Below are 25,289 nucleotides of genomic sequence, written 5' to 3' on the forward strand. Positions count from 1 at the left end.
TGACGTATAATTTAGTGGACGGAACTCTTCTTTCAACAGCAAACAGTTACTCAGCCACCTCGGTAGCTTGCTAGACAAAATAGCCGAACAATAAAGCTCTTTAGATGCTTTAGTGTATATTAGGCACTGTGTTTTAAACCCACTTCTGTCGTCTAGTTAGTTATCCGTTTTAATTTCATATTTACGGTGTTTTTGTTATTATTCAGCTAGCGGGCTGGTTAAGTTAGCATTAGCCTAGCTAGCTAACATTCCCAACCATGCGGTCACTGAGCTACTCTCCTCCTGCTAAAGAAGAGGTCTGCTGGACGGAGAAAGAAGCTCTCGTCAAAGAGGAGGAGGAAGAGGAGGCTGTTTCAATACAACAAGAAGTAGAGGGTGAGGCTGTTACCGTGAAAGAAGAAGAGAAAGACGTTTCAGTGAAAGAAGAGGAAGACGCGTTCAGAGTGAAAGAGGAGGAGGATGTTACAGTAAAAGAAGAGGAGGAAGAGGAAGAGGAGGATGTTACAGTAAAACAAGAAGTAGAGGGTGAGGCTGTTACAGTGAAAGATGAAGAGAAAAACGTTTCAGTTAAACAAGAGGAAGAAGAGGATGATGCTGTTTTTGGAGTGAAGAAGGAAGGAGAGATTACTGTCACATTGAAAGATGAAGAGGAGGAGAAAGGAGATCTGATTAACACCAGTAAGTACCGCCTTCAATTCGTTTTTAACTTTGGATATTCGGAGTTGGCTCGTCAATACCTCTTCAACGGAGGGCCCTGGGATGATGACTGATATGTCTAGAATCAGACGGCGTAGAGACAAGCTACCCCTTGTTTTCTCCGTTCCGTTTCCAAAAAGTGACTTAACATATATATTTGAGGAGGGTCTATCTGCTGACCGCAGACTGGGGGGCCACGGCATGTAGTGATTTTAATGTAGTGATGTTTTACTACACACAGTGCCCCCCAATAGAGCCATGTGAGAGTTGGGTTGGCTACACCAAAGATTATGGATATACTGACAAGATGTCTCTCCGTCCTGACAAGGGGAGTCGTTGTCCACAAAGCAGCACTGTGGGTTGTCTATCTCCCGCCTATCCTGTCTTTGGATTGGTGGATACAACTTATTATTGTAATCTATTGTTTATATTCTATGTCGTCAACCGCCTGTATTCAATGGAGAGAGATGCTAAGCTACTAGCATGAATATGCATAGCGATCTGGAGACAACTCCTATAGTGTTTTATCAAAGTTGTCGGTATGTCACGTGTCCACATAACAACTTAATCATTACGAAACTTCTGTTAGATCAAGTAAACCTCACGTAGCAAATACGCCATTCATTTTGTTGTTGACCAAATTCAACACTTTCCACATTGGGTTGATAATTGTTTCCACTTGGATACAACCAACTGTAACCTACTGGCATGACCTAGAGAGATACAACCTACTGTAACCTACTGGCATGACCTAGAGAGTTACAACATACTGTAGCCTACTGGCATGACCTAGAGAGACCCAACCTACTGGAGCCTACTGGCATGACCTAGAGAGTTACAACCTACTGGCATGACCTAGAGAGTTACAACCTACTGGCATGACCTAGAGAGATACAACCAACTGTAACCTACTGGCATGACCTAGAGAGATACAACCTACTGTAACCTACTGGCATGACCTAGAGAGATACAACCTACTGTAACCTACTGGCATGACCTAGAGAGATACAACCTACTGTAATCTACTGGCATGACCTACAGAGATACAACCTACTGGCATGACCTAGAGAGATACAACCTACTGTAACCTACTGGCATGACCTAGAGAGTTACAACCTACTGTAGCCTACTGGCATGACCTAGAGAGATACAACCTACTGGCATGACCTAGAGAGATACAACCTACTGTAGCCTACTGGCATGACCTAGAGAGTTACAACCTACTGTAACATACTGGCATGTCCTAGAGAGTTACAACCTACTGTTACCTACTGGCATGACCTACAGAGATACAACCTACTGTAACCTACTGGCATGACCTAGAGAGATACAACCTACTGTAGCCTACTGGCATGACCTAGAGAGATACAATCTACTGTAACCTACTGGCATGACCTAGAGATACAACCTACTGTAACCTACTGGCATGACCTAGAGAGATACAACCTACTGTAACCTACTGGCATGACCTAGAGAGTTACAACCTACTGGCATGACCTAGAGAGATACAACCTACTGTAACCTACTGGCATGACCTAGAGAGATACAACCTACTGTAGCCTACTGGCATGACCTAGAGAGATACAACCTACTGTAACCTACTGGCATGACCTAGAGAGTTACAACCTACTGTAGCTTTCTGGCATGACCTAGAGAGATACAACCTACTGTAACCTACTGGCATGACCTAGAGAGATACAACCTACTGTAGCCTACTGGCATGACCTAGAGAGATACAACCTACTGTAACCTACTGGCATGACCTAGAGAGATGTAACCTACTGGCATGACCTAGAGAGATACAACCTACTGTAACCTACTGGCATGACCTAGAGAGATACAACCTACTGTAGCCTACTGGCATGACCTAGAGATATATATATATATATATATATATATATATACACAAGCATTTCTAAACTTTTTTTCTCACTTTTATGGGGTATTGTGATGTCTTTATGAGGTATTGTCTGAAAATTGATAATTGAAAAAAGAAAACATTTTTATAATAACCAAATGTGTAAAAAGGGGTCTGATTGCATGTATGTTGTATGTTCTAGGGCAGATTTTAATTTTTTTTTATTTTCTTTCTACCAATTGATTGGTTGAAATGTTATGACGTGTATTTTTCCATATGGACACACCCCATGTGTTTAATAAAATCAACTGTATGTGCAGAACTTGAACTGAACTGATGCTTCAAGCGTTTGATTAAATAATTAACACACACAAATGACTTGAGGAAGCCAGAGGTCAATATAACCAGAAGAAAATAACCAATTCCCCACCTGCTGCTGGCCTTCGTTAATTCTGACGTTATGCTCCTGAAGTTTTTGGTAAAATAGGCAAACTTTTTCCATTTCCGTTTGAAGTGCCAATTTATCTTACCATTTCTACCGATCTGCGTGCCAGTTATGAACGAGTTACAACACCTGTTTGGCTCCGCCACTTCCTGGGTCGGTGAAGTGAGGTATTAAATTTAAGGATTAAATCATTTAAGGAATATATCCGAGTCTCACGCTCATCACCTGTGGAAGGCGGGGCTCCCAGCGAGGCATGGATTTAATAGTATGTTGTACCTAGTTCCCCTCCTTCAGGGAACAGTAGTTATAGTCATAACGTGTGGATTTAATAGTATGTTGTACCTAGTTTCCCTCCTTCAGGGAACAGTAGTTATAGTCATAACGTTAAGCTTGTCATATGATGAACTTTAACTTAAATACTGGATCTTGCTGTGGGACAGTTTTTTGTATTCAGATCTCTGAAATGCTCTCTAACTACGTAACATTTATTGTCTCCTTATATTACGCTGGGAAAACAGTTTTCATGGGCACAGAAATCCTAAATAATTTCAGTTTACTAAATCCAATGGTTCTAACAGAGAGTCACCTTAACTTTATTGACAACACCCAAATGGATACTGTCATTAATGCGGTTCTTAAATAATTACGCATAATACTTAATACTGTAGCTGTTTAGTTACAGTCACATGTTCAACTATCATCAGCTGATCCAGGAAATAATTTTCTGCATGCCAGTCAAATGTACTTCTTCATTCATTACACCGGTAAAGACAGTTATGCCGTGCTCCACGTTGGATCCAACATCCCAAACAAATCGATATTTATAATGTGTTATTGTCTACTTGATTTACAGTAGGGTCTCGTTTGGAAACGGAGATACTTAGCTCATAATGTGTAGAGAAATGTTCCTTGATGGATAGGCTATTGTACAACACAGAGAGCTATTTGCCTTTATTCAGGACATTTAGAATGACAACACATTACAGAATAGCCTAGTGGGATTATTCACAAAATTATCTGGTGATCAGGTTATGAATTGTCATGACAAAGACATTTTAGTCTCCTTGTTTCACCTAAAATATTAAATGATTTATAGTCCTAGGTCTATGTTGTTGTTAGGTGAAGTTATGGGTCCTACAGTAGGTCTATGTTATTGTTAGGTGAGATTATAGACCATTTTGGCATACACTTAGTGGACAAAATCTCATTGTCAGGCTGATGTCAGGCTGATGGTAAACTGGCCAATGATCATTTTACTGGTTGAAGTCGTTTTTAAATATAAAGTAGTACATTTTCGACAATAACACAAACATTATATTAAATCAGGACATTCAAACGAGCCTTACAATTATAATCCAAAGTAGTGTCAAATGATAATAATAATAATCATAATCAACCTGGAAACGGAGGCTTTATTTGCTGTCAGCCTATGAGAACTCCCCTGAGTTTTCCCCACGGTGGTGAAGTAGTGAATAGACACAGAGCTTAATGTGAGTTTCCTTGAGTAGCACTCCTGATCTAGTGCTGTAATATTCAGAATACATTGTGAAAACTAATCTTTGCTCACCATTTTTTAAATAGATATATTTTTTTCACCCCTTTTTTCTCCCAAATTGGTACATACAGTCTTGTCTCATCGCTGCAACTCCCATACGGACTCTGGAGAGGCGAAGGTCGAGAGCCATGCGTCCTCTGAAACACAACCCAACCTAGCCGCGCTGCTTCTTGACACAATGCCCATCCAACCCGGAAGCCATCAGCACCAATGTGTCGGAGGAAACACCGTACACCTGGCGACCTGGTCAGTGTGCACTGCGCCCGGCCCGCCACATGAGTTGCTAGTGCGCGATGAGACAAGGATATCCCTGCCGGCCAAACCCTCCCCTAACCCGGACGACGGTGGGCCAATTGTGCGTCACCCCATGGGCCTCCCGGTCGCGGCCGGCTGCAACAGAGCTTGGACTCGAACGCAGAATCTCTAATGGCACAGCTTAGGCCACTTGCTCACCATTTTTTCTCCAGGCAGATATACTACATCCATAACTAGCGGTTTCTGCATTAGCAGGGAGGTGTTTCTGCAATCAAATTGTGTGCACATCGCCCTTGTCGCAATTTTAGCAAACACAGAAAGGTGCCTATATTTGAGAACAAAAGTGGCCTGGCACACTGCTTAGGAGTTCAACACCTTTTACTTATTTCTAGTTACTACTAATGTGAAAACAAGACTAAATATGACTATTGTTGCTCACTTGACTGTCTTAAGACAATTGTCAAGTAATTTTAACATTCATTACAGATGTCAATTGTTGTACAGTGTCATGGCTACGCTGTTGGCATCACCTTTTTCAGTGGAGTTCTGCTGTTGTGAGCCTTTAACTATCTGTCTGACTTGTTCACACAGGAGAGAGACGTGACTATCATGGATCCTCTGGGGAGTCTCAACATCATGATGCTAACGAGTCAGAGAAGAGCCTGTCCAGATTCTGTCACCTCAAGAAACACCAGCAGAGACCGACAGGGAAGAAATCTATCTGCTGCTCTGACTGTGGAAAACATTGCAATTCTTCATCAGAACTTAAAATACACCAGCGAACACACACGGGAGAGAAATCTCACCACTGTTTTGATTGTGGGAAGAGTTACTTAAGATTAAAAGCACTAAAAGTACACCTGAGAATTCACACTGGAGAGAACCCTTACAGCTGTGATCAATGTGGGAGGAGTTTTACTACATTTTTCTCTCTGACTCTACACCAGAGAACACACACAGGAGAGAAATCTTATAGCTGTGATCAATGTGGGAAGACTTATATTTCATCTTGCCATCTGACTAGACACCAGCGAATACACACAGGAGAGAAATCTTATAGCTGTAATCAATGTGGGAAGAGTTTTACTCGGTCAGACAGCCTGATATTACACCAGAGAACACACACAGGAGAGAAACCTTATAGCTGTATTCAATGTGGGAAGAGTTTTACTACATCTGGCTCTCTGACTCTACACCAGAGAAGACACACAGGAGAGAAATCTTTTAGCTGTGGTCAATGTGGGAAGAGTTTTACTACATCTGGCTATCTTACTCTACACCAAAGAACACACACAGGAGACAAACTTTATAGCTGTGATCAATGTGGGAAGAGTTTTGCTGCATCCTGCTCTCTGACTCGACACCAGAGAAGACACACAGGAGAGAAATCTTATAGCTGTGGTCAATGTGGGAAGAGTTTTGCTGCATCTGGCTGTCTGACTCGACACCAGAGAATACACACAGGAGAGAAATCTTATAGCTGTGATCAGTGTGACAAGAGATTCTCCGGTAAAAGACATCTGATCAAACATCAGAAAATACATGAATGAGTTGTTTCATGATATCAGTGAATTAATGTCACAATGTAGAATGTTTTAACATTGTAGGAGTATTTTAATGATGTCACAATGTAGAATGTTTTAACATTGTAGTAGGAGTATTTTAGTGATGTCACAATGTAGAACCCTAAATGTTTGTCCCCTGTTCTATTGATTTCAACATGATATGGATATTAGCCTCAGGGGGAAAATCCAGGCTCTGAAATGTAAGAATTACTATTTATGTGATTTAACAAAAAGTGACTAACACAAAAAGAGTTGTGTTACACTTACCACGTTGGTGACGCACTTCAATCAAAATGTATCTGGCTGTTTTCTACAAATTGTCCTCTAACCAGGGATGTACACATTATTCCCAGATTCTGTGTGGTTTTTGAGCTGTTAGTTTTAACAGGACGTGCAACCTCATCTCCCTCCTCTCGCACAAATGATTTCAACATGATATCGATGAGTTATGACAAATAAGTGTTGTGTTCCTTTGTTTAGCGACCCGTAAATTTAAATGCATCACTCCAAAATGTAGCTGACACAGCTATAAGGTTTCTCTCCTGTGTGTGTTCTCTGGTGTTGAGTCAGAGTGCTAGATGCAGCAAACCTCTTCCCACATTGTCCACAGCTATAAGGTTTTTCTCCCGTGTGTGTTCTTTGGTGTATCTTCAGTTTGCCAGATTGAACAAAACTCTTGCCACATCGAGTACAGCTATAGGGTTTCTCTCCTGTGTGTCTTCTCTGGTGCATCTTCAGTTCTCCAGATTGAACAAAACTCTTCCCACATTGAGTACAGCTATAGGGTTTCTCTCCTGTGTGTCTTCTTTGGTGTATCGTCAGATGGTTAGATTTAAAAAAAAACTTCCCACATCGAGTACAGCTATAGGGTTTCTCTCCTGTGTGTGTTCTCTGGTGAAGAGTCAGATTGCGCAAGCAAGTAAAACTCTTCCCACACTCATCACAGATATACGATTTCTCTCCTGTGTGTATTCTCTGGTGTGATATCAGGCTGCTTCGATGAGTAAAACTCTTCCCACATTGATCACAGCTAAAAGGTTTCTCTCCTGTGTGTGTTCTCTGGTGTAATTTCAGGCTGGTTGAACGAGTAAAACTCTTCCCACATTCATCACAGCTATAAGATTTCTCTCCTGTGTGTGTTCTTTGGTGTACAATAAGATGGCTAGATGTATCAAAACTCTTCCCACATTGAGTACAGCAATAAGCTTTCTCTACTGTGTGGCTTCTCCGATGAATTTTAATGCCTGATGAGGTGAATCTCTTCCCACAGTCAGAGAGGTTAATTATCTTCCCTGTGGGTCTCTGCTGGTGTTTCTTGAGGAGTTCTGATCTGGAGAGACTCTTCTCTGCCTCATCAGCATCATGAGGTTGTTGAGGCTCCCCAGAGGATCCACGATAGTCACGTCTCTCTCCTGTGTGAATGACAAAGTCATACAGATGGTTAAAGGCCCACAACAGCAGAAATCCACTGTAAAAGGTCATGCCAACACCGTAGCCATGATGTTGAACAACAATTGACATCTGTAATGAATGTAATGATTACTTGACATTTGTCTTAAAATGAGCAACAATAGTCATATTTTGTCTTGTTTTCACATTAGTAGTAACATCTAAGATTGCAGGCCCTTTTCTATGATTTTAGTTTTTCACAATGTATTCTGAATGTGAATGGGGGAAAACTCAGGGGAGTAACCTCCATTTCCAGGTTGCTTATGAGTTCATTTCACACTACTTTGGATTATAATTGTCAGGCTCGCTTGAATCTCCTGCTTAATATAATGTTTGTGTCGTCATCGCAAATCAACCGCTTTGTACTTAAAAAACACTTCAACCAGTAAAATGCTCTTTGGCTTTTCCATCAGCCTGACAATGAGGGTTTGTACACTGTTTGCCAACTTGGCCCATAACTTCACCTAACAACAAATATAGACCTACTGTTGGACCCATAACTTCACCTAACAATAACATAGACCTACTGTAGGACCCATAACTTCACATAACAATAACATAGACCTACTGTAGGACCCATAACTTCACCTAACAACAACAACATAGACCTACTGTAGGACCCATAACTTCACCTAACAATAACATAGACCTACTGTAGGACCCATAACTTCACCTAACAACAAATATAGGAAAATAGCTCTGTGTGTTGAACAATAGCCTATCCATCAAGGAACAGTTCTCTACACATTATGAGCTAAGTATCTCCGTTTCCAAACGGACTAACGAGACCCTACAGTAAATCAAGCAGACAATAACACATTATAAACATCAATTTGTTAGGGATGTTGGATCCAACGTGGAGCACGGCATAACTGTCTTTACCAGAGTAATGAATGAAGAAGCACTTTGGTTGTTGTTGCATGTCCTGATGTTTGTCATGTGACTGTCATTCAGAAAATGATTTCCTGGATCAGCTGATGATAGTTGAACATGTGACTAACTAAACAGCTACAGTATTTAGAATTATGTGTAATTATTGAAGAACTGCGTTAATGACAGTATCCATTTGAGTGTTGTCAATAAAGCTAAGATAAAAAAAAAAAAAATGTATTTCACCTTTATTTAACCAGGTAGGCTAGTTGAGAACAAGTTCTCATTTACAACTGCAACCTGGCCAAGATAAAGCAAAGCAGAGCGACAAAAAAAAACAGAGTTACACGTTGGATAAACAAACGAACAGTCAATAACACAATACAAAAATCTATATACAGTGTGTGCAAATGAAGTACGGAGGCAAGGCAATAAATAGACCATAGTAGTTAAGTAATTACAATTTAACACTGGAGTGATAGATGTTCAAGTAGAAATACTGGTGTGCAAAAGAGCAAAAAAACGTAAATAAAAACATGGGGATGAGGTAGGCAGTAGAGTGGGCTATTTACAGATGGGCAATTTACAGATGGGCTGTGTACAGCTGCAGCGATCGGTAAGCTGCTCAGATAGCTGATGCTTAAAGTTAGTGAGGGAGATATAAGTCTCCAACTCCAGCGATTTTTGCAATTCGTTCCAGTCATTGGCAGCAGAGAACTGGAAGGAAATGCGGCCAAAGTAGGTGTTGGCTTTGGGGATGACCAGTGAGATATACCTCCTGGAGCGCGTGCTATGGGTGGGTGTTGCTATGGTGACCAGTGAGCTGAGTGAAGTCGGCCTAGCAAAGACTTATAGATGACCTGGAGCCAGTGGGTTTGGCGACGAATATGTATACCAGGTCGATTAGAAAGGCCTGCTCGCAGAAGTGTTCTAGGGAGCATTTGACAGTGATGAGGGGTGGCCGTTTGACCGCAAACCCATAACGGATGCAGGCGATGAGGCAGTAATCTCTGAGATCCTGATTGAAAACAGCAGAGGTGTATTTGGAGGGCAAGTTGGTCAGGATAATATCTATGAGGGTGCCCATGTTTACAGATTTAGGGGTTGTACCTGGTGGGTTCCTTGATAATTTGTGTGAGATTGAGGGCATCGAGCTTGAATTGTAGGACGGCCGGGGTGTTAACCTCACTAGGGTAGGGGGCACTGTTTTCACCTCTGGATGAAAAGCGTGCCAAAGTAAACTTAGTAGATTTGGATAGAAAACACTCTAAAGTTTCCAAAACTGTTAAAATAATGTCTGTGAGTATAACAGAACTGATATGACGGGCGAAAACCTGAGAAAAATACATCCAGGAAGTGGGATTTGTTGTTGTTGTAGTTTTCCATTGACTGCCTATACAGATTCCATTGACTTAGGTCTCAAATTGCACTTCCTATGGCTTCCACTAGATGTCAACAGTCTTTAGAAATAGTTTCAGGCTTGCATCCTGAAAAATGAGAGTGTAAGACCACTCTGAATGAGTGGACCATTCAGTATCTCAGAGATTTTTCATGCGCGAGACCGAGAGCGCACCTTTCTTGTTTACCTTTTATATTGACGTTATTGTCCGGTTGAAATGTTATATATTATTTAGGCTAAAAACAACCTGAAGATTGATTATAAACATCGTTTGACATGTTTCTACGAACTTTACTGATACTTTTCGGATTTTTCGTCTGGCTGTAGTGACTGCCTTTGAGCCTGTGGATTACTGAACAAAACGCATGAACAAAACGGAGGTTTTTGGATATAAAGAGAGACTTTATCGAACAAAACTAACATTTATTGAGTAAATGGGAGTCTTGTGAGTGCAACGATATGAAGATCATCAAAAGTAAGTGATTCATTTTATCGCTATTTCTGACTTGTGTAACTCCTCTACTTGGCTGGTAACTGTTACTAATGATTTGTCTGCTGGGCGCTGTTCTCAGATAATCGCATGGTATGCTTTCACGGTAAAGCCTTTTTGAAATCTGACACCGTGGTTTGATTAACAAGAAGTTAATCTTTAAACCGATGTATAACACTTGTATGTTTTATGAATTCTTATAGTGAGTATTTCTGTTTTTGAATTTGGTGCTCTGCAATTTCACTGGATGTTGGCCATGTGGGACGGTAGCGTCCCACACCCCCTAGAGAGGTTAAGCATATCCCAGTTTAGGTCACCTAACAGAACAAACTCTGAAGATAGATGGGGGCCAATCAATTCACATATGGTGTCCAGGGCAGCTGGGAGCTGAGGGGGGTCTGTAACAGGCGGCAACAGTGAGAGACTTATTTCTGGAGAGATTCATTTTTTAAATTAAAAGCTTGAACTGTTTGGGCTTAGACCTGGAAAGTATGATAGAACATTGCAGGCCATCTCTGCAGTAGATTGCAACTCCTCTCATTTTGATGGAAAATGTTGTAGTTGGGGATGGAAATTTCAGAATTTTTGGTGACCTTCCAAAGCCAGGATTCAGACACGGCAAGGACATCAAGGTTGGCGGAGTGTGCTAAAGCAGTGAGTAAAACAAACTTAGGGAGGAGGCTTCTGATGTTAACATGCATGAAACCAAGGCTTTTACGGTTACAGAAGTCAACAAATGAGAGCGCCTGGGGACACACAGGGCCTGGGATAACCTCTACATCACCAGAGGAGTAGGGTGAGGGTACGGCAAAAGGCTTTCAGAACTGGTCGGCTCCCTCTAGTCAGGTTATAGTGATGACTGGCTCCCTCTAGTCAGGTTATAGTGATGACTGGCTCCCTCCAGTCAGGTTATAGTGATGACTGGCTCCCTCCAGTCAGGTTATAGTGATGACTGGCTCCCTCCAGTCAGGTTATAGTGATTTTGGGGCTCCCGAGTGGCGCAGCGGACACTGCATCTCAGTGCTTGAGACTTCACTACAGACACCCTGGTTCAAATCCAGGCTGTATCACAACCGGCCGTGATTGGGAGTTCCATAGGGCGGCGCACAATTGGCCCAGCGTTGTCCGGGGTAGGCAGTCATTGTAAATAAGAATTTGTTCTTAACTGACTTGTCTAGTTAAATAAAGGTTACATTTAAATACATTTAAAAAATAGAGTTTCATGACAAACCATTTTTTACAAATCCGGCAAGGCACCAATTTTGAGACGGGTTTAAAACAAAGGTTTCAAACCAATTCATGAATGTAATTGAATCTAGGTATGTCTTGCCTTTAATGTAATGGCATGAAAAACAATTGTCTGAATATTATACAATGACTTATCAACAGCTCTAATAATTTGCCTCCACAGGAAATCTACACTGGCAGTTATAGAATATACTATATATCCTAGAAACCTTGTTAAACTATCATTATGACATCCTGGATGAATTCTAGAATATACTATACATCCTAGAAACCTGGTTAAACTATCATTATGACATCATGGATGAATTCTAGAATATACTATATATCCTAGAAACCTGGTTAAACTATCATTATGACATCATGGATGAATTCTAGAATATACTATATAGCCAAGAAACCTGGTTAAACTATCATTATGACACCATGGATGAATTCTAGAATATACTATATAGCCTAGAAACCTGGTTAAACTATCATTATGACATCATGGATGAATTCTAGAATATACTATATAGCCTAGAAACCTGGTTAAACTATCATTATGACATCATGGATGAATTCTAGAATATACTATATAGCCTAGAAACCTGGTTAAACTATCATTATGACATCCTGGATGAATAAATTTGAGTGGTTACACTCCTCCTTCCCCCATCCCTCAGCTGTTTACCAAACCAAGCCTCTGGGCAGCCATTTTGTTACTGTTGAAAAAACTCACACAACCCAGCAATCTGCAGTTCATACAATAACAAATCTGTCATTCCACCACTGTTTTGGTAATAAGATGATTATGGGGTTGGAGAAATGTAACTACTTTCAAATTCATAGACAGACCTATGGATGCAAGGACTGACCATCCATGATATCAACATTATAGTTTTACCTATGTTGAGGCTATACAGTGTTGGTTTACATTTCTAAACATTGGAGTAAAAAAAAAAAGCTTATTTGGGGTTCTGATGGGGTACAACAGTTGAACTAAGCTCATGAGGCATGTGTTATATTCTTCAAGAATCAATGGTTATAAATAAATAATTTTAAAAGTCTAAATATGGATGTAGCTGTTGAATATTTCCGCTTTAACACCACACATCAGTTCAACAACTGCAGAGTTTGTGCCTCTGTATTTAAGACAGTACTTACTAGTGTTAATCAGGGAACGGTTTCTCAAAACCATCTTATGGCTAAGTTCACCGTTAGAACCATTGGACGCCTTAAGATGCGTTTGGGAAACCGGGCCCAGATGTCCAGTTTCCTCCTCTTCTTCCTCCTCCTTTATCGATGTAACAGTCATCTCCCCCTCCTCCTCTTTCACTCAATAAACTGCATCCTCCTCTTCTTTTACTGTAACATCCTCCTCCTCTTTCACTCTGAACGCGTCTTTTTCTTCTTTCACAGTAACGGCCTCACCCTCTACTTCTTGTTTTACTGTGATGTCCTCATCTTCTTTAGCAGGAGAGTAGCTCAGTGACCGCATGGTCGGGGATGTTAGCTAGCTAGGCTAATGCTAACTTAACCAGCCCGCTAGCTGAATAATAACAACAACACCGTAAATATGAAATTAAATCTGATAACTAACTAGACGACAGAAGTGGGTTTAAAACACAGTGGCTAATATACACTAAAGCGTCTAATGAGCTTTATCGGTTCGGCTATTTTGTCTAGCAAGACCGAGGAGGCTGAATCACTGTTGCTACTGTTGAAAGAAGCGTTCCGTCCACTACATTATACGTCACACCAACAGCATTACCTTAAATTCCCACACCGCCATCTGCTGACTGGAGTGGGTAACGCAGTTGAGTAAAATGTTTATTTAATTTTCAGACAAAAGTTAAAGGGTAGGAATCCGGGACGTCGATAGGCTTAAATATTCATTAGCCTAAATATTCATTAGGGACATCGCTGGTACTAAAATATTAATTCGCCCCCCCCTAAATAAATCAATATCAGTCAAAATATTTTTTCTGTGATTTATTTTTTTCGTCAACCGTTCCATCGCATCTTAAACTTTTTAGCGGGGCCGCACTAGGACCGGGGGAGGCTGCTGCTGCACTAGTGACTGTTAGAATTTCTTCAGTAAAGATGGTGGACAGAAACACTAGGCGAGAGGGGTACCCCTACACAGAACTGAACTGGATCAAAGATGGCGGACAGAAATACTAGGAGAGAGAGGTACCCCTACACAGAACTGAACTGGATCAAAGATGGCGGACAGAAATACTAGGAGAGAGGGGTAACCCTACACAGAACTGAACTGGATCAAAGATGGCGGACAGAAATACTAGGAAAGAGGGGTACCCCTACACAGAACTGAACTGGATCAAAGATGGCGGACAGAAATACTAGGAGAGAGGGGTACCCCTACACAGAACTGAACTGGATCAAAGATGGCGGACAGAAATACTAGGATGGAAGCAAATGTAAGGGATTATAACGTCATAACGAATGCAAAAACATGTACAGTTGACAGGAATGTTAGTTAATGTAGAGACAAACGATTATGCTTTTTTTTAATCATAAAGTTCATTTACGAAAATCGCGATTTAGCAAGCTAGCTGACTAGCTAACATTAGCCAACTAGCTGACTAGCTAACATTAGCCAGCTTGCTGACTAGCTAACATTAACCAGCTAGCTGACTAGCTAACATTAGCCAGCTAGCTGACTAGCTAACATTAGCCAGCTAGCTGACTAGCTAACATTAACCAGCTAGCTGACTAGCTAACATTATCCAGCTAGCTGACTAGCTAACAATAGCTAGCTAGCTAACATTAGCCAGCTAGCTGACTAGCTAACTTTAGCCAGCTAGCTGACTAGCTAACATTAGCCAGCTAGCTGACTATCTAACATTAGCCAGCTAGCTGGCTAGCTTTATGGGTGTTGTGACATGAGTATGAAATTGTCATTCTGGTTGATTTAGGGACTCCTGAAACAACCAGCAAACCAGGCTGTCGTTTTGTGAAACAGTGGATGTATAGAATCTAGTTAGCTGAAGAATTTACTGCAAATTGAATGTACAATTTTGTAAGCTTGCCTTGCTGATATTTGCCATGCAGATAGATGAAATAACGTAGCTAGCTATGTTCTTGCTTATTGTGCAGTGGATGATTATAATACCTGTATGCCTATGGATGTGTAGCTAGCTATCTAGCCGATCTGTGTATGGACCCAAACGTTTGGTATACATATTAGTTCAGAACCTATGAACCTCAGCTATCATAGCCAGTTGTATCAACTTCCTGAATGACATTAATGAAGCCTATGGATTGAGTAGAATATAATATCATGTTGTACCATTGTAGCCTGTACATTTAATATATTCACTGATCATGTACTCTACCTTGGCAAATAAAGGTGCAGTTTAGGTATGAATGTCTTCGAGATTATTTTTCAGTCATGTCCAATACCAGGAGTATCAAATTCCAGTCTTTGAATGACGCTGTGTCTGCATGTATGGATTACAATTATACACTTCAACAGTGTTTACCAATCTTGGTCCTGGGACATCAATGGTTACACATTGTAACTAATAGGCTAGAAACAGGATTTAACTAGTTAATTCATATATACAGAAATATAATGTTAAAAAACAGAACACTACACTTCCTATGCATCATGTAAATACTCTAACACTGGTTCATCTCAACATCTAATGTCCTTCATCTGCATTGATCTGATAAACACAGGATAGGTGGAGTATTTCATCACATTACACTTCATTTCAACCAGTAGAGAATGTGAAATGCTTTATTGAAAAGCTCATTATCCAAGTGTTATAAATACAAGTTTAATCTGTCCTTCAATGCACATCTGTTGTGCATTATAAAAACAGAGGAAGAAAGAGGAGGTGGTGAGAGAGGTGTAAAAGACAGAAAGGGAAAGAGGTAAGCACATAGGAGCAGGGAAGGCAGCACATGATTAATGAATCACAGTGCTACATAAATATTCTCTCAGTTCATCACAATTACATAATAGTGTCTCTCGTCGACCCAAAGGTTCTTAAAAGCAGGTGAGGTGGCGATGATGGGACTGGGGGTTGGCATCCTCTCACATCAAAACATATCTGCAGACGAGAGGCAGATGGAGAGAGAGAGCATGTTTAAACCTTGTGTTTTTATTTTTTATTCTAACATTGTTAGTCATCAATCAGGAGGTGAAATAAAAAACTGACCTTGGATCATTAACTCTGGGACTACTGCATCTCTGTCTGTATTTCAATGTAAAGCATCTCTTTAATAATACTTCCTGTATAATATAAACTGACCTGGGATCATTAACTCTGGGACTACTGCATCTATCTGTATTTCAATGTAATGCATCTCTTTAATAATACTTCCTGTATAATATAAACTGACCTGGGATCATTAACTCTGGGACTACTGCATCTCTGTTTGTATTTCAATGTAAAGCATCTCTTTAATAATACTTCCTGTATAATATAAACTGACCTGGGATCATTAACTCTGGGACTACTGCATCTCTGTCTGTATTTCAATGTAAAGCATCTCTTTAATAATACTTCCTGTTGACCTGACCAAGTGACCTCTCACCTCTGATCATGCTGTGCCCTCTATGTAGCCAGTTCAGATGCAGGAGGGGTTCACCGACACAGATGATATAACCTAGAGGATTTAGGGAGAAGAGGAGAGAGGGATGAAGTGAAGGAGAGAGACTGTTATTGAGAAAATAAGGTAGTTAAAGCGACAGTGTTCAACAGGAATCTCTGTGTGGCCTCACCTGGTGTCCACACCACACTAAGTGGCTGCAGAGTACTTTATGCTGAAAAACATGAACGGACCCACAAGGATAAACAGTATAGCGTAGTTATAGAAATAATGAAGTGTCTTACTATTCTCCATGGTTGGCCCTCTTGCCTATTCTTTGAAGGTGGAAGGAGCCACAGTTATACACCTGAACCTGCTTACTGCACAACACAATCCATCAATCAGATTGATTCATGAGTGTGTAGGTGTGGGTTATAGGGTGTCTAATTGTTCTACATTTTTTCAATATGGGCGATTTAAAATAGTCTGTTTTGTTTTTGCACAGACATCACACCCTTACCTAAACAGCACCCTCACCTGAGAAGTAGAAATCAAAGGGAGAGAAACTGTGAATTGAATAACTGCAGTTGACATAGCTCAGTAAATGGAAGAATACTCTTATTGCAATGTGAATGGCTCTTAAAAGAGCCTTTGGTTGTGCATAGTGTAGTCTATGGTGTTGCCAGGGAACAGCACCCTCTTTGAAGAAGTAGGAGGTGAAGATCTCCTGCACACGGATTGCCTCTCTTGCTGCGTTGTTGGACCCCATCCTTGAAACTTCCTGCAGAGCAGCAGAGTCCTCCTCTGGGACACGGCGGCGAGCTGCAGATCCCCTCCTGGTCCTTGGTCACCCAACCTTGCAGTGCCCTACACGTTAACTGTAGGCAATCATTTTGAAGGAATCTCCAGTTACAAGGTATCTGTAGGAATATGGAAGACAATGTAATTACTAGACTGTTACATCACCAGGTCATTGTGGATTACTAAAGTATAATATCCCTGATAACAAATCATGATAACATTGGATTGATAGATGCATGGGCACACATATGTACATGTGTAGCATGTGACAATAACAGGATCATATCAAGGACAGCATCACAAATGAATACATAAATACCACTTGAAGCTTGATGATGAGTTGATCATTTGAATCAGCTGTGCAGTGTGAAGTCAAAAACAACAATGTGCCCCTCTTTGAGTCCCCAGGACTGAGAACCACTGCTCTTCATTGGGACCTCTTCATATGTAGACTGGCTTTCATAGAGCTCTTTATCTGAGGACAGAAAACCTCACAAGAAACAGACTTCATTTTAGTCAAATTACACCACACTGAATATTATGTTACTATTATCTCCGTCCTCACTTCTAGGGACAGGAACTACACAAAAGTACCTGCCCTATCCAGAATAGCCTCCTCTCTCACTGACAGTTGGGGCTGCTATCCTTTCACCCTCTTCCATGGCTGTTAGCTAGCTACCTACAAATGCATTTGGAGTTTGTTTTTTACAGTGATAAATAGATAGCTAGCTAATATGAAGTTCGCTAGCTAAGTGAATTAAATATCACCAGCTACCTATCTATCTATACAGTATGTGAAGTTGGCTAGATAGCTAGCTCATTTAGCAGCTCATTTGAGTTAGCCTGCACTGTAGCTAGTTAGCTAATAATACATCGGGTTTTTTTTACATTTTCAAAATCTATTTACTTACTTACTTGAATAGGTTCTTCCAGCAATGTGGACAATTGGAAACAGGGCAGCAAAGTTTGTCACCAGAGCGTTTTAGAGGATATTACTATTGAACTATGTACCCATTTAATAACCAGACCTTCATACAAACTTGCTCTGCTGAATTCTTGACGGAGTCACAATGGGCGGCCTAAGAGGCATCTAGTCCATCTGCTGACTGGACGCAGTTCAGTAAAATGTACACTTTATCTTCAGACAACAAGTTAAAGTGTAGGAAGCATGAGTTTTTACTCAGCAGTGTAACAACACAGTGTGGTTAAAGACTTAGTAACTGAGTTCTAGTCACGATCTGGTTCCCTATAAGTACAAACAGTTATGTTTCTGTTTTAAATTTACAAAATTAAAAGGACATTTTAAATGTTTTCTTTACTCAAGTATGACAATTGGGTACTTTTTCCACCACTGTATTTTTATAAAGATCCCTTGCGTCATCCAGCCATTCCTCTGGGTAACCCCGCTGTCTGAAACACTCATCCAGCCATTCCTCTGAGTAACCCCGCTGTATGAAACACTCATCCAGCCGTTCCTCTGGGTAACCCCGCTGTCTGAAACACTCATCCAGCCATTCCTCTGGGTAACCCCGCTGTCTGAAACACTCATCCAGCAGTTCCTCTAGATAACCCCGCTGTCTGAAACACTCATCCAGCCATTCCTCTGGGTAACCCCGCTGTCTGAAACACTCATCCAGCCGTTCCTCTGGGTAACCCCGCTGTCTGAAACACTCAACCAGCCATTCCTCTTGGTAACCCCGCTGTCTGAAACACTCATCCAGCCATTCCTCTGGGTAACCCCGCAGTCTGAAACACTCAGACAGCCATTCCTCTGGGTAACCCCGCTGTCTGTAACACTCATCCAGCCATTCCTCTGGGTAACCCCGCTGTCTGAAACACTCATCCAGCCATTCCTCTGGGTAACCCCGCTGTCTGAAACACTCATCCAGCCATTCCTCTGGGTAACCCGCTGTCTGAAACACTCATCCAGCCATTCCTCTGGGTAACCCCGCTGTCTGAAACACTCACCCAGCCTTTCCTCTGGGTAACCCCGCTGTCTGAAACACTCATCCAGCCGTTCCTCTGGGTAACCCCGCTGTCTGAAACACTCATCCAGCCGTTCCTCTGGGTAACCCCGCTGTCTGAAACACTCATCCAGCCATTCCTCTGGGTAACCCCGCTGTCTGAAACACTCATCCAGCCATTCCTCTGGGTAACCCCGCTGTATGAAACACTCATCCAGCCGTTCCTCTGGGTAACCCCGCTGTCTGAAACACTCATCCAGCCATTCCTCTGGGTAACCCCGCTGTCTGAAACACTCATCCAGCAGTTCCTCTAGATAACCCCGCTGTCTGAAACACTCATCCAGCCATTCCTCTGGGTAACCCCGCTGTCTGAAACACTCATCCAGCCATTCCTCTGGGTAACCCCGCTGTCTGAAACACTCATCCAGCCGTTCCTCTGGGTAACCCCGCTGTCTGAAACACTCATCCAGCCATTCCTCTGGGTAACCCCGCTGTCTGAAACACTCATCCAGCCATTCCTCTGGGTAACCCCGCTGTCTGTAACACTCATCCAGCCATTCCTCTGGGTAACCCCGCTGTCTGAAACACTCATCCAGCCATTCCTCTGGGTAACCCCGCTGTCTGAAACACTCATCCAGCCATTCCTCTGGGTAACCCCGCTGTCTGAAACACTCATCCAGCCATTCCTCTGGGTAACCCCGCTGTCTGAAACACTCAGACAGCCATTCCTCTGGGTAACCCCGCTGTCTGAAAACACTCAGACAGCCATTCCTCTGGGTAACCCCGCTGTCTGAAAACACTCAGACAGCCATTCCTCTGGGTAACCCCGCTGTCTGAAACACTCATCCAGCCATTCCTCTGGGTAACCCCGCTGTCTGAAACACTCATCCAGCCATTCCTCTGGGTAACCCCGCTGTCTGAAACACTCATCCAGCCATTCCTCTGGGTAACCCCGCTGTCTGAAACACTCATCCAGCCATTCCTCTGGGTAACCCCGCTGTCTGAAACACTCATCCAGCCATTCCTCTGGGTAACCCCGCTGTCTGAAACACTCAGACAGCCATTCCTCTGGGTAACCCCGCTGTCTGAAAACACTCAGACAGCCATTCCTCTGGGTAACCCCGCTGTCTGAAAACACTCAGACAGCCATTCCTCTGGGTAACCCCGCTGTCTGAAACACTCATCCAGCCATTCCTCTGGGTAACCCCGCTGTCTGAAACACTCATCCAGCCATTCCTCTGCGTAACCCCGCTGTCTGAAACACTCATCCAGCCATTCCTCTGGGTAACCCCGCTGTCTGAAACACTCAGACAGTCAGCTTGTTTGTCATAGTCACTCTGTGTACTACAAATCCTGTGTATGCGACTTTATTGGTTGATGGTGAGGATCTCTTTTAGGGGTGTAGGGTGGAAGCTGTCTACGTGTAACAGGGAAGTCCTGTCCATCGGCTTCCTGTATAGGTCTGTGCTAAAACCACCCCCCTCCCTCTTAGTCAAAATGTCCAGATAACTTGTTTCATGCACATGGAAGGTGAGGGTGAATTTCAGATGTTTACTGCTTGTATTGATGAAGGAGTGGAATCGATGAAGTTCCTCTGCTGTCCCCTGGAATAGATGGAACACGTCATCAATGAAGACTTTTTCAGAGCCTGATGAGGTGCTAGAATGGATTGTTAGGGCTGACAATCACATTTAACCATTTTAAATGTCAACTTCAACGGGCTATGGACGTCCCAAGGATGTATCTCTACCTAAAAATACATGATCTAAGTGATTGATAGTTGGTATTCAGCAGTCATAAAGCCTTATTTACTTTAATGAACTACTAAAATAGTGATTTTGGCAGACAGCAGCTCTACACTTTATTGACTGACTGATCCATTCATCCTTCCATCCCTCCTCAGCCTTCCTCTCCTCTGAAGACCCAGTGAGGGTGGAGCTAATCTAATAGGAGAGTCAGTCAGAGAGCTGGTTAGGAAGAACACTTCTACAGCCAGATAGGTGAGAGGTCACACATGGTTTAGATGGTAAATATTTATGTCCCCTTAGTGGTTCATCACGTCAGCAAAAGGGAATATGTTCCATCATCTATGTTTATTTACATTAGTGCAAATTGTTCACTGATATTGGTATAATTTCTCACCCCTTTTGGCTGTATGAAGTTAATTTCCCCTCAGACACACACATTTGTTCTTTGATATTATGAAGGTCATTTGTGTCAAATGTACTTTTCCCCACTCATTCACCCCATCTCTTTACATTGCTTATGCATATTCAGTGGCCTGACTGCATCCAGACTATCAAAGGCCCATCCTGGTAGATCTGAACCTAATGCAGCTTGGAGTGATCGGTTGACAGAAGTCATTTAGGTGCCAGGTGTAACTGAGGCCATAGATGCTCCATATCCATTACTTTGAGTGTTTTATATAATATAACTAAATGTGTTTCTGTGTTGCAGGGACAGTCAATAAATGGAACAGCAAGGCCACAGAACATGACATAAGCAGAGCTGTGGGAGACCACCTCAAGCCCCTGGTAGAGCCGGGGGTGGTGTTTACCACTCCACCACGCCTTCAGCAGGCTGGAAAAGTGGGATTGATCTGGTTGATCCATTTGTTTGTTTCGGTTTGCAGTAGTTGAATCCTTTGACGTATTGTTGAATTAAACATTTATCTTCAACAAATGCACTCGGTTGGTTGAAAAGTGATACTAAACGTACATACCAGCACTATTTTGACATAGTGGGAAATATAATGAATTTATACTTTTTTCATAATAAGATGGACCAAGATACGTATTGATTGTCAGTCATTGGGTTAATTTCTTTTGCAATATGTTCAAATCAAGCTTTATTTATACAGCACATTTCAGACATGGATGCTTCACAGGAAAAAATAATAAAACAATGAAAATAAACAGAAATATTTACCACAACAAACATAAGATTAACAACTGAAAGACGAATTAGCATTCTAAGGAAAATCCATTGATTAAAATATTAATTGGATGCAACAACCAACCCAAAATATAAGCATGTTTTTAGGAGGGGCTCTGAAAGACACTATGGGGGTGTCCACTGGAAGTTGACTAGTAACAACAACTGGGACCTAAAAGACACCCACCATGAGACCCACTAAATCTGCCCAAGAAGAGGCAAACAAAAGAAAAACCCACACCAAACTTAAAGACAGGAAGTAAACCAAAAAGGTGGAGCAACTAAAGGTGTTGACTCTCCACATGTATCAAGACAACTGGAGCACTGGGCCAGACACTCTTAAATAGAACCTGGACCAGCTCAGGTGAAACACCTTCCTACCAACGAGATGGACAAGCCAGCTCAGGTGAAACACCTTCCCATATATTCCTTCCCTATATACACAATATACACAAACATCTCCCACAATAATCATATTACTTGTAATTTTTTAAACAAGCTCCTTAAACTGCACAAGCAGCAATAAATCACTGATATCCATTAGGGGGGAAATCAGGTTGTACGTGATGTTGAAACTAACACAACTTAAAAAACACATGGAAATGGGAGATATATTTTACCTCACTGGTTAGAGGACAACCTGCAGAAGACAGTCAGCTACATTTTGGAGTGATGCATTTAAATGTAGGGGTCGCTAAACAAAGGAACACAACATTTATGTCATCACTCATCGATATTATGTTGAAATCAATTGTGTGAGAGGAGGGAGATGAGGTTGCACGTCCTGTTAAACTAACAGCTCAAAATCCACATGGAATCTGGGAGTAATGTGTACATCCCTGGTTAGAGGACAATTTGTAGAAAACAGCTAGCTACATTTTGAAGTGTTGCATTTTGATTCCAGTGGGTCACCAACATGGTAAGTGTAACAGCTCTTTTTGTGTTAGTCACTTTTTGTTAAATCTCATAAATAGTAACTCTTCCATTTCAGAGCCTGGATTTCCCCCCTGAGGCTAATACCCATATCATGTTGAAATCAATAGAACAGGGGACAAATGTTTAGGGTTCTACATTGTGACATCATTAAAATACTCCTACTACAATGTTAAAACATTCTACATTGTGACATTAATTCATTGATATCATGAAACAACTCATTCATGAATTTTCTGATGTTTGATCAGATGTCTTTTATCGGAGTATCTCTTGTTACATTGATCACAGCTATAAGGTTTTTCTCCCGTGTGTGTTCTTTGGTGTGAAACTAGGCTGGTTAGCCAAGCAAATCTTGTCCCACATTGATCACAGCTATAAGATTTCTCTCCTGTGTGTGTTCTCTGGTGTGATGTCAGATGGCCAGATTGACCAAAACGCTTCCCACATTGACCACAGCTATAAGGTTTCTCTCCTGTGTGTGTTCTCTGGTGTATCTTCAGTTTGCCAGATTGAACAAAACTCTTGCCACATCGAGTACAGCTATAAGGTTTCTCTCCTGTGTGTCTTCTCTGGTGCATCTTCAGTTCTCCAGATTGAACAAAACTCTTCCCACATTGAGTACAGCTATAGGGTTTCTCTCCTGTGTGTCTTCTTTGGTGTATCGTCAGATGGTTAGATTTTAAAAAAAACTTCCCACATCGAGTACAGCTATAGGGTTTCTCTCCTGTGTGTGTTCTCTGGTGAAGAGTCAGATTGCGCAAGCAAGTAAAACTCTTCCCACACTCATCACAGATATACGGTTTCTCTCCTGTGTGTATTCTCTGGTGTGATATCAGGCTGCTTCGATGAGTAAAAGACTTCCCACATTGATCACAGCTAAAAGATTTCTCACCTGTGTGTGTTCTCTGGTGTAATTTCAGGCTGGTTGAACGAGTAAAACTCTTCCCACATTCATCACAGCTAGAAAGTTTCTCTCCTGTGTGTGTTATCAGGTTGATTAGCTGAGTAAAACTCTTCCCACATTGATCACAGCTAAAAGGTTTCTCACCTGTGTGTGTTCTCTGGTGTAATTTCAGGCTGGTTGAACGAGTAAAACTCTTCCCACATTCATCACAGCTAGAAAGTTTCTCTCCTGTGTGTATTCTCTGGTGTGATATCAGGCTGCTTCGATGAGTAAAACTCTTCCCACATTGATCACAGCTAAAAGGTTTCTCTCCTGTGCGTGTTCTCTGGTGTGTTATCAGGTTGCCTAGCTGAGTAAAACTCTTCCCACATTGATCACAGCTAAAAGATTTCTCTCCTGTGTGTGTTCTTTGGTGTAATTTCAGGCTGGTTGAACAAGTAAAACTCTTCCCACATTCATCACAGCTAGAAAGTTTCTCTCCTGTGTGTATTCTCTGGTGTGATATCAGGCTGCTTCGATGAGTAAAACTCTTCCCACATTCATCACAGCTATAAGATTTCTCTCCTGTGTGTGTTCTTTGGTGTACAATAAGATGGCTAGATGTATCAAAACTCTTCCCACATTGAGTACAGCAATAAGCTTTCTCTACTGTGTGGCTTCTCCGATGAATTTTAATGCCTGATGATGAGGTGAATCTCTTCCCACAGTCAGAGAGGTTAATTATCTTCCCTGTGGGTCTCTGCTGGTGTTTCTTGAGGAGTTCTGATCTGGAGAGACTCTTCTCTGCCTCATCAGCATCATGAGGTTGTTGAGGCTCCCCAGAGGATCCACGATAGTCACGTCTCTCTCCTGTGTGAATGACAAAGTCATACAGATGGTTAAAGGCCCACAACAGCAGAAATCCACTGTAAAAGGTCATGCCAACAGCGTAGCCATGATGTTGAACAACAATTGACATCTGTAATGAATGTAATGATTACTTGACATTTGTCTTAAAATGAGCAACAATAGTCATATTTTGTCTTGTTTTCACATTAGTAGTAACATCTAAGATTGGAGGCCCTTTTCTATGTTTGCTGGTGAGAAAAGATTTTTGCTCAGGGGAGTAACCTCCATTACCAGGTTGCTTATGAGTTCATTTCACACTACTTTGGATTATAATTGTCAGGCTCGCTTGAATCTCCTGCTTAATATAATGTTTGTGTCGTCATCGCAAATCAACCGCTTTGTACTTAAAAAACACTTCAACCAGTAAAATGCTCCTTGGCTTTTTCATCAGCCTGACAATGAGGGTTTGTACACTGTTTGCCAAATTGGCCCATAACTTCACCTAACAACAAACATACCTATGTAATGAACGAAGAAGCACTTTGGTTGT

General features: G+C 41.7%; 2 protein-coding genes across 2 annotated transcripts; both read right to left on the bottom strand.

Annotated features, from left to right (window-relative positions):
* Nucleotides 1-6,866: 6,866 nt before the first annotated feature.
* LOC145875661 (uncharacterized) lies at nt 6,867-7,856 on the bottom strand. Its single transcript, XM_082971499.1, has one exon. The coding sequence runs from the start codon at nt 7,854-7,856 to the stop codon at nt 6,876-6,878; it is 981 nt and encodes a 326-aa protein (XP_082827625.1). The 3' UTR covers nt 6,867-6,875.
* Nucleotides 7,857-23,139: 15,283 nt separating this feature from the next.
* LOC145875662 (uncharacterized) lies at nt 23,140-24,830 on the bottom strand. The gene has a single exon (XM_082971500.1). It carries the CDS (start codon nt 24,828-24,830, stop codon nt 23,226-23,228), a length of 1,605 nt encoding a protein of 534 aa, XP_082827626.1. The 3' UTR covers nt 23,140-23,225.
* Nucleotides 24,831-25,289: the final 459 nt, after the last annotated feature.

The sequence above is a fragment of the Salmo salar genome, unplaced genomic scaffold, assembly GCF_965601325.2.
Source record: "Salmo salar unplaced genomic scaffold, fSalSal1 ptg000306l, whole genome shotgun sequence".
In the NCBI taxonomy this organism is placed as follows: Eukaryota; Metazoa; Chordata; class Actinopteri; order Salmoniformes; family Salmonidae; genus Salmo; species Salmo salar.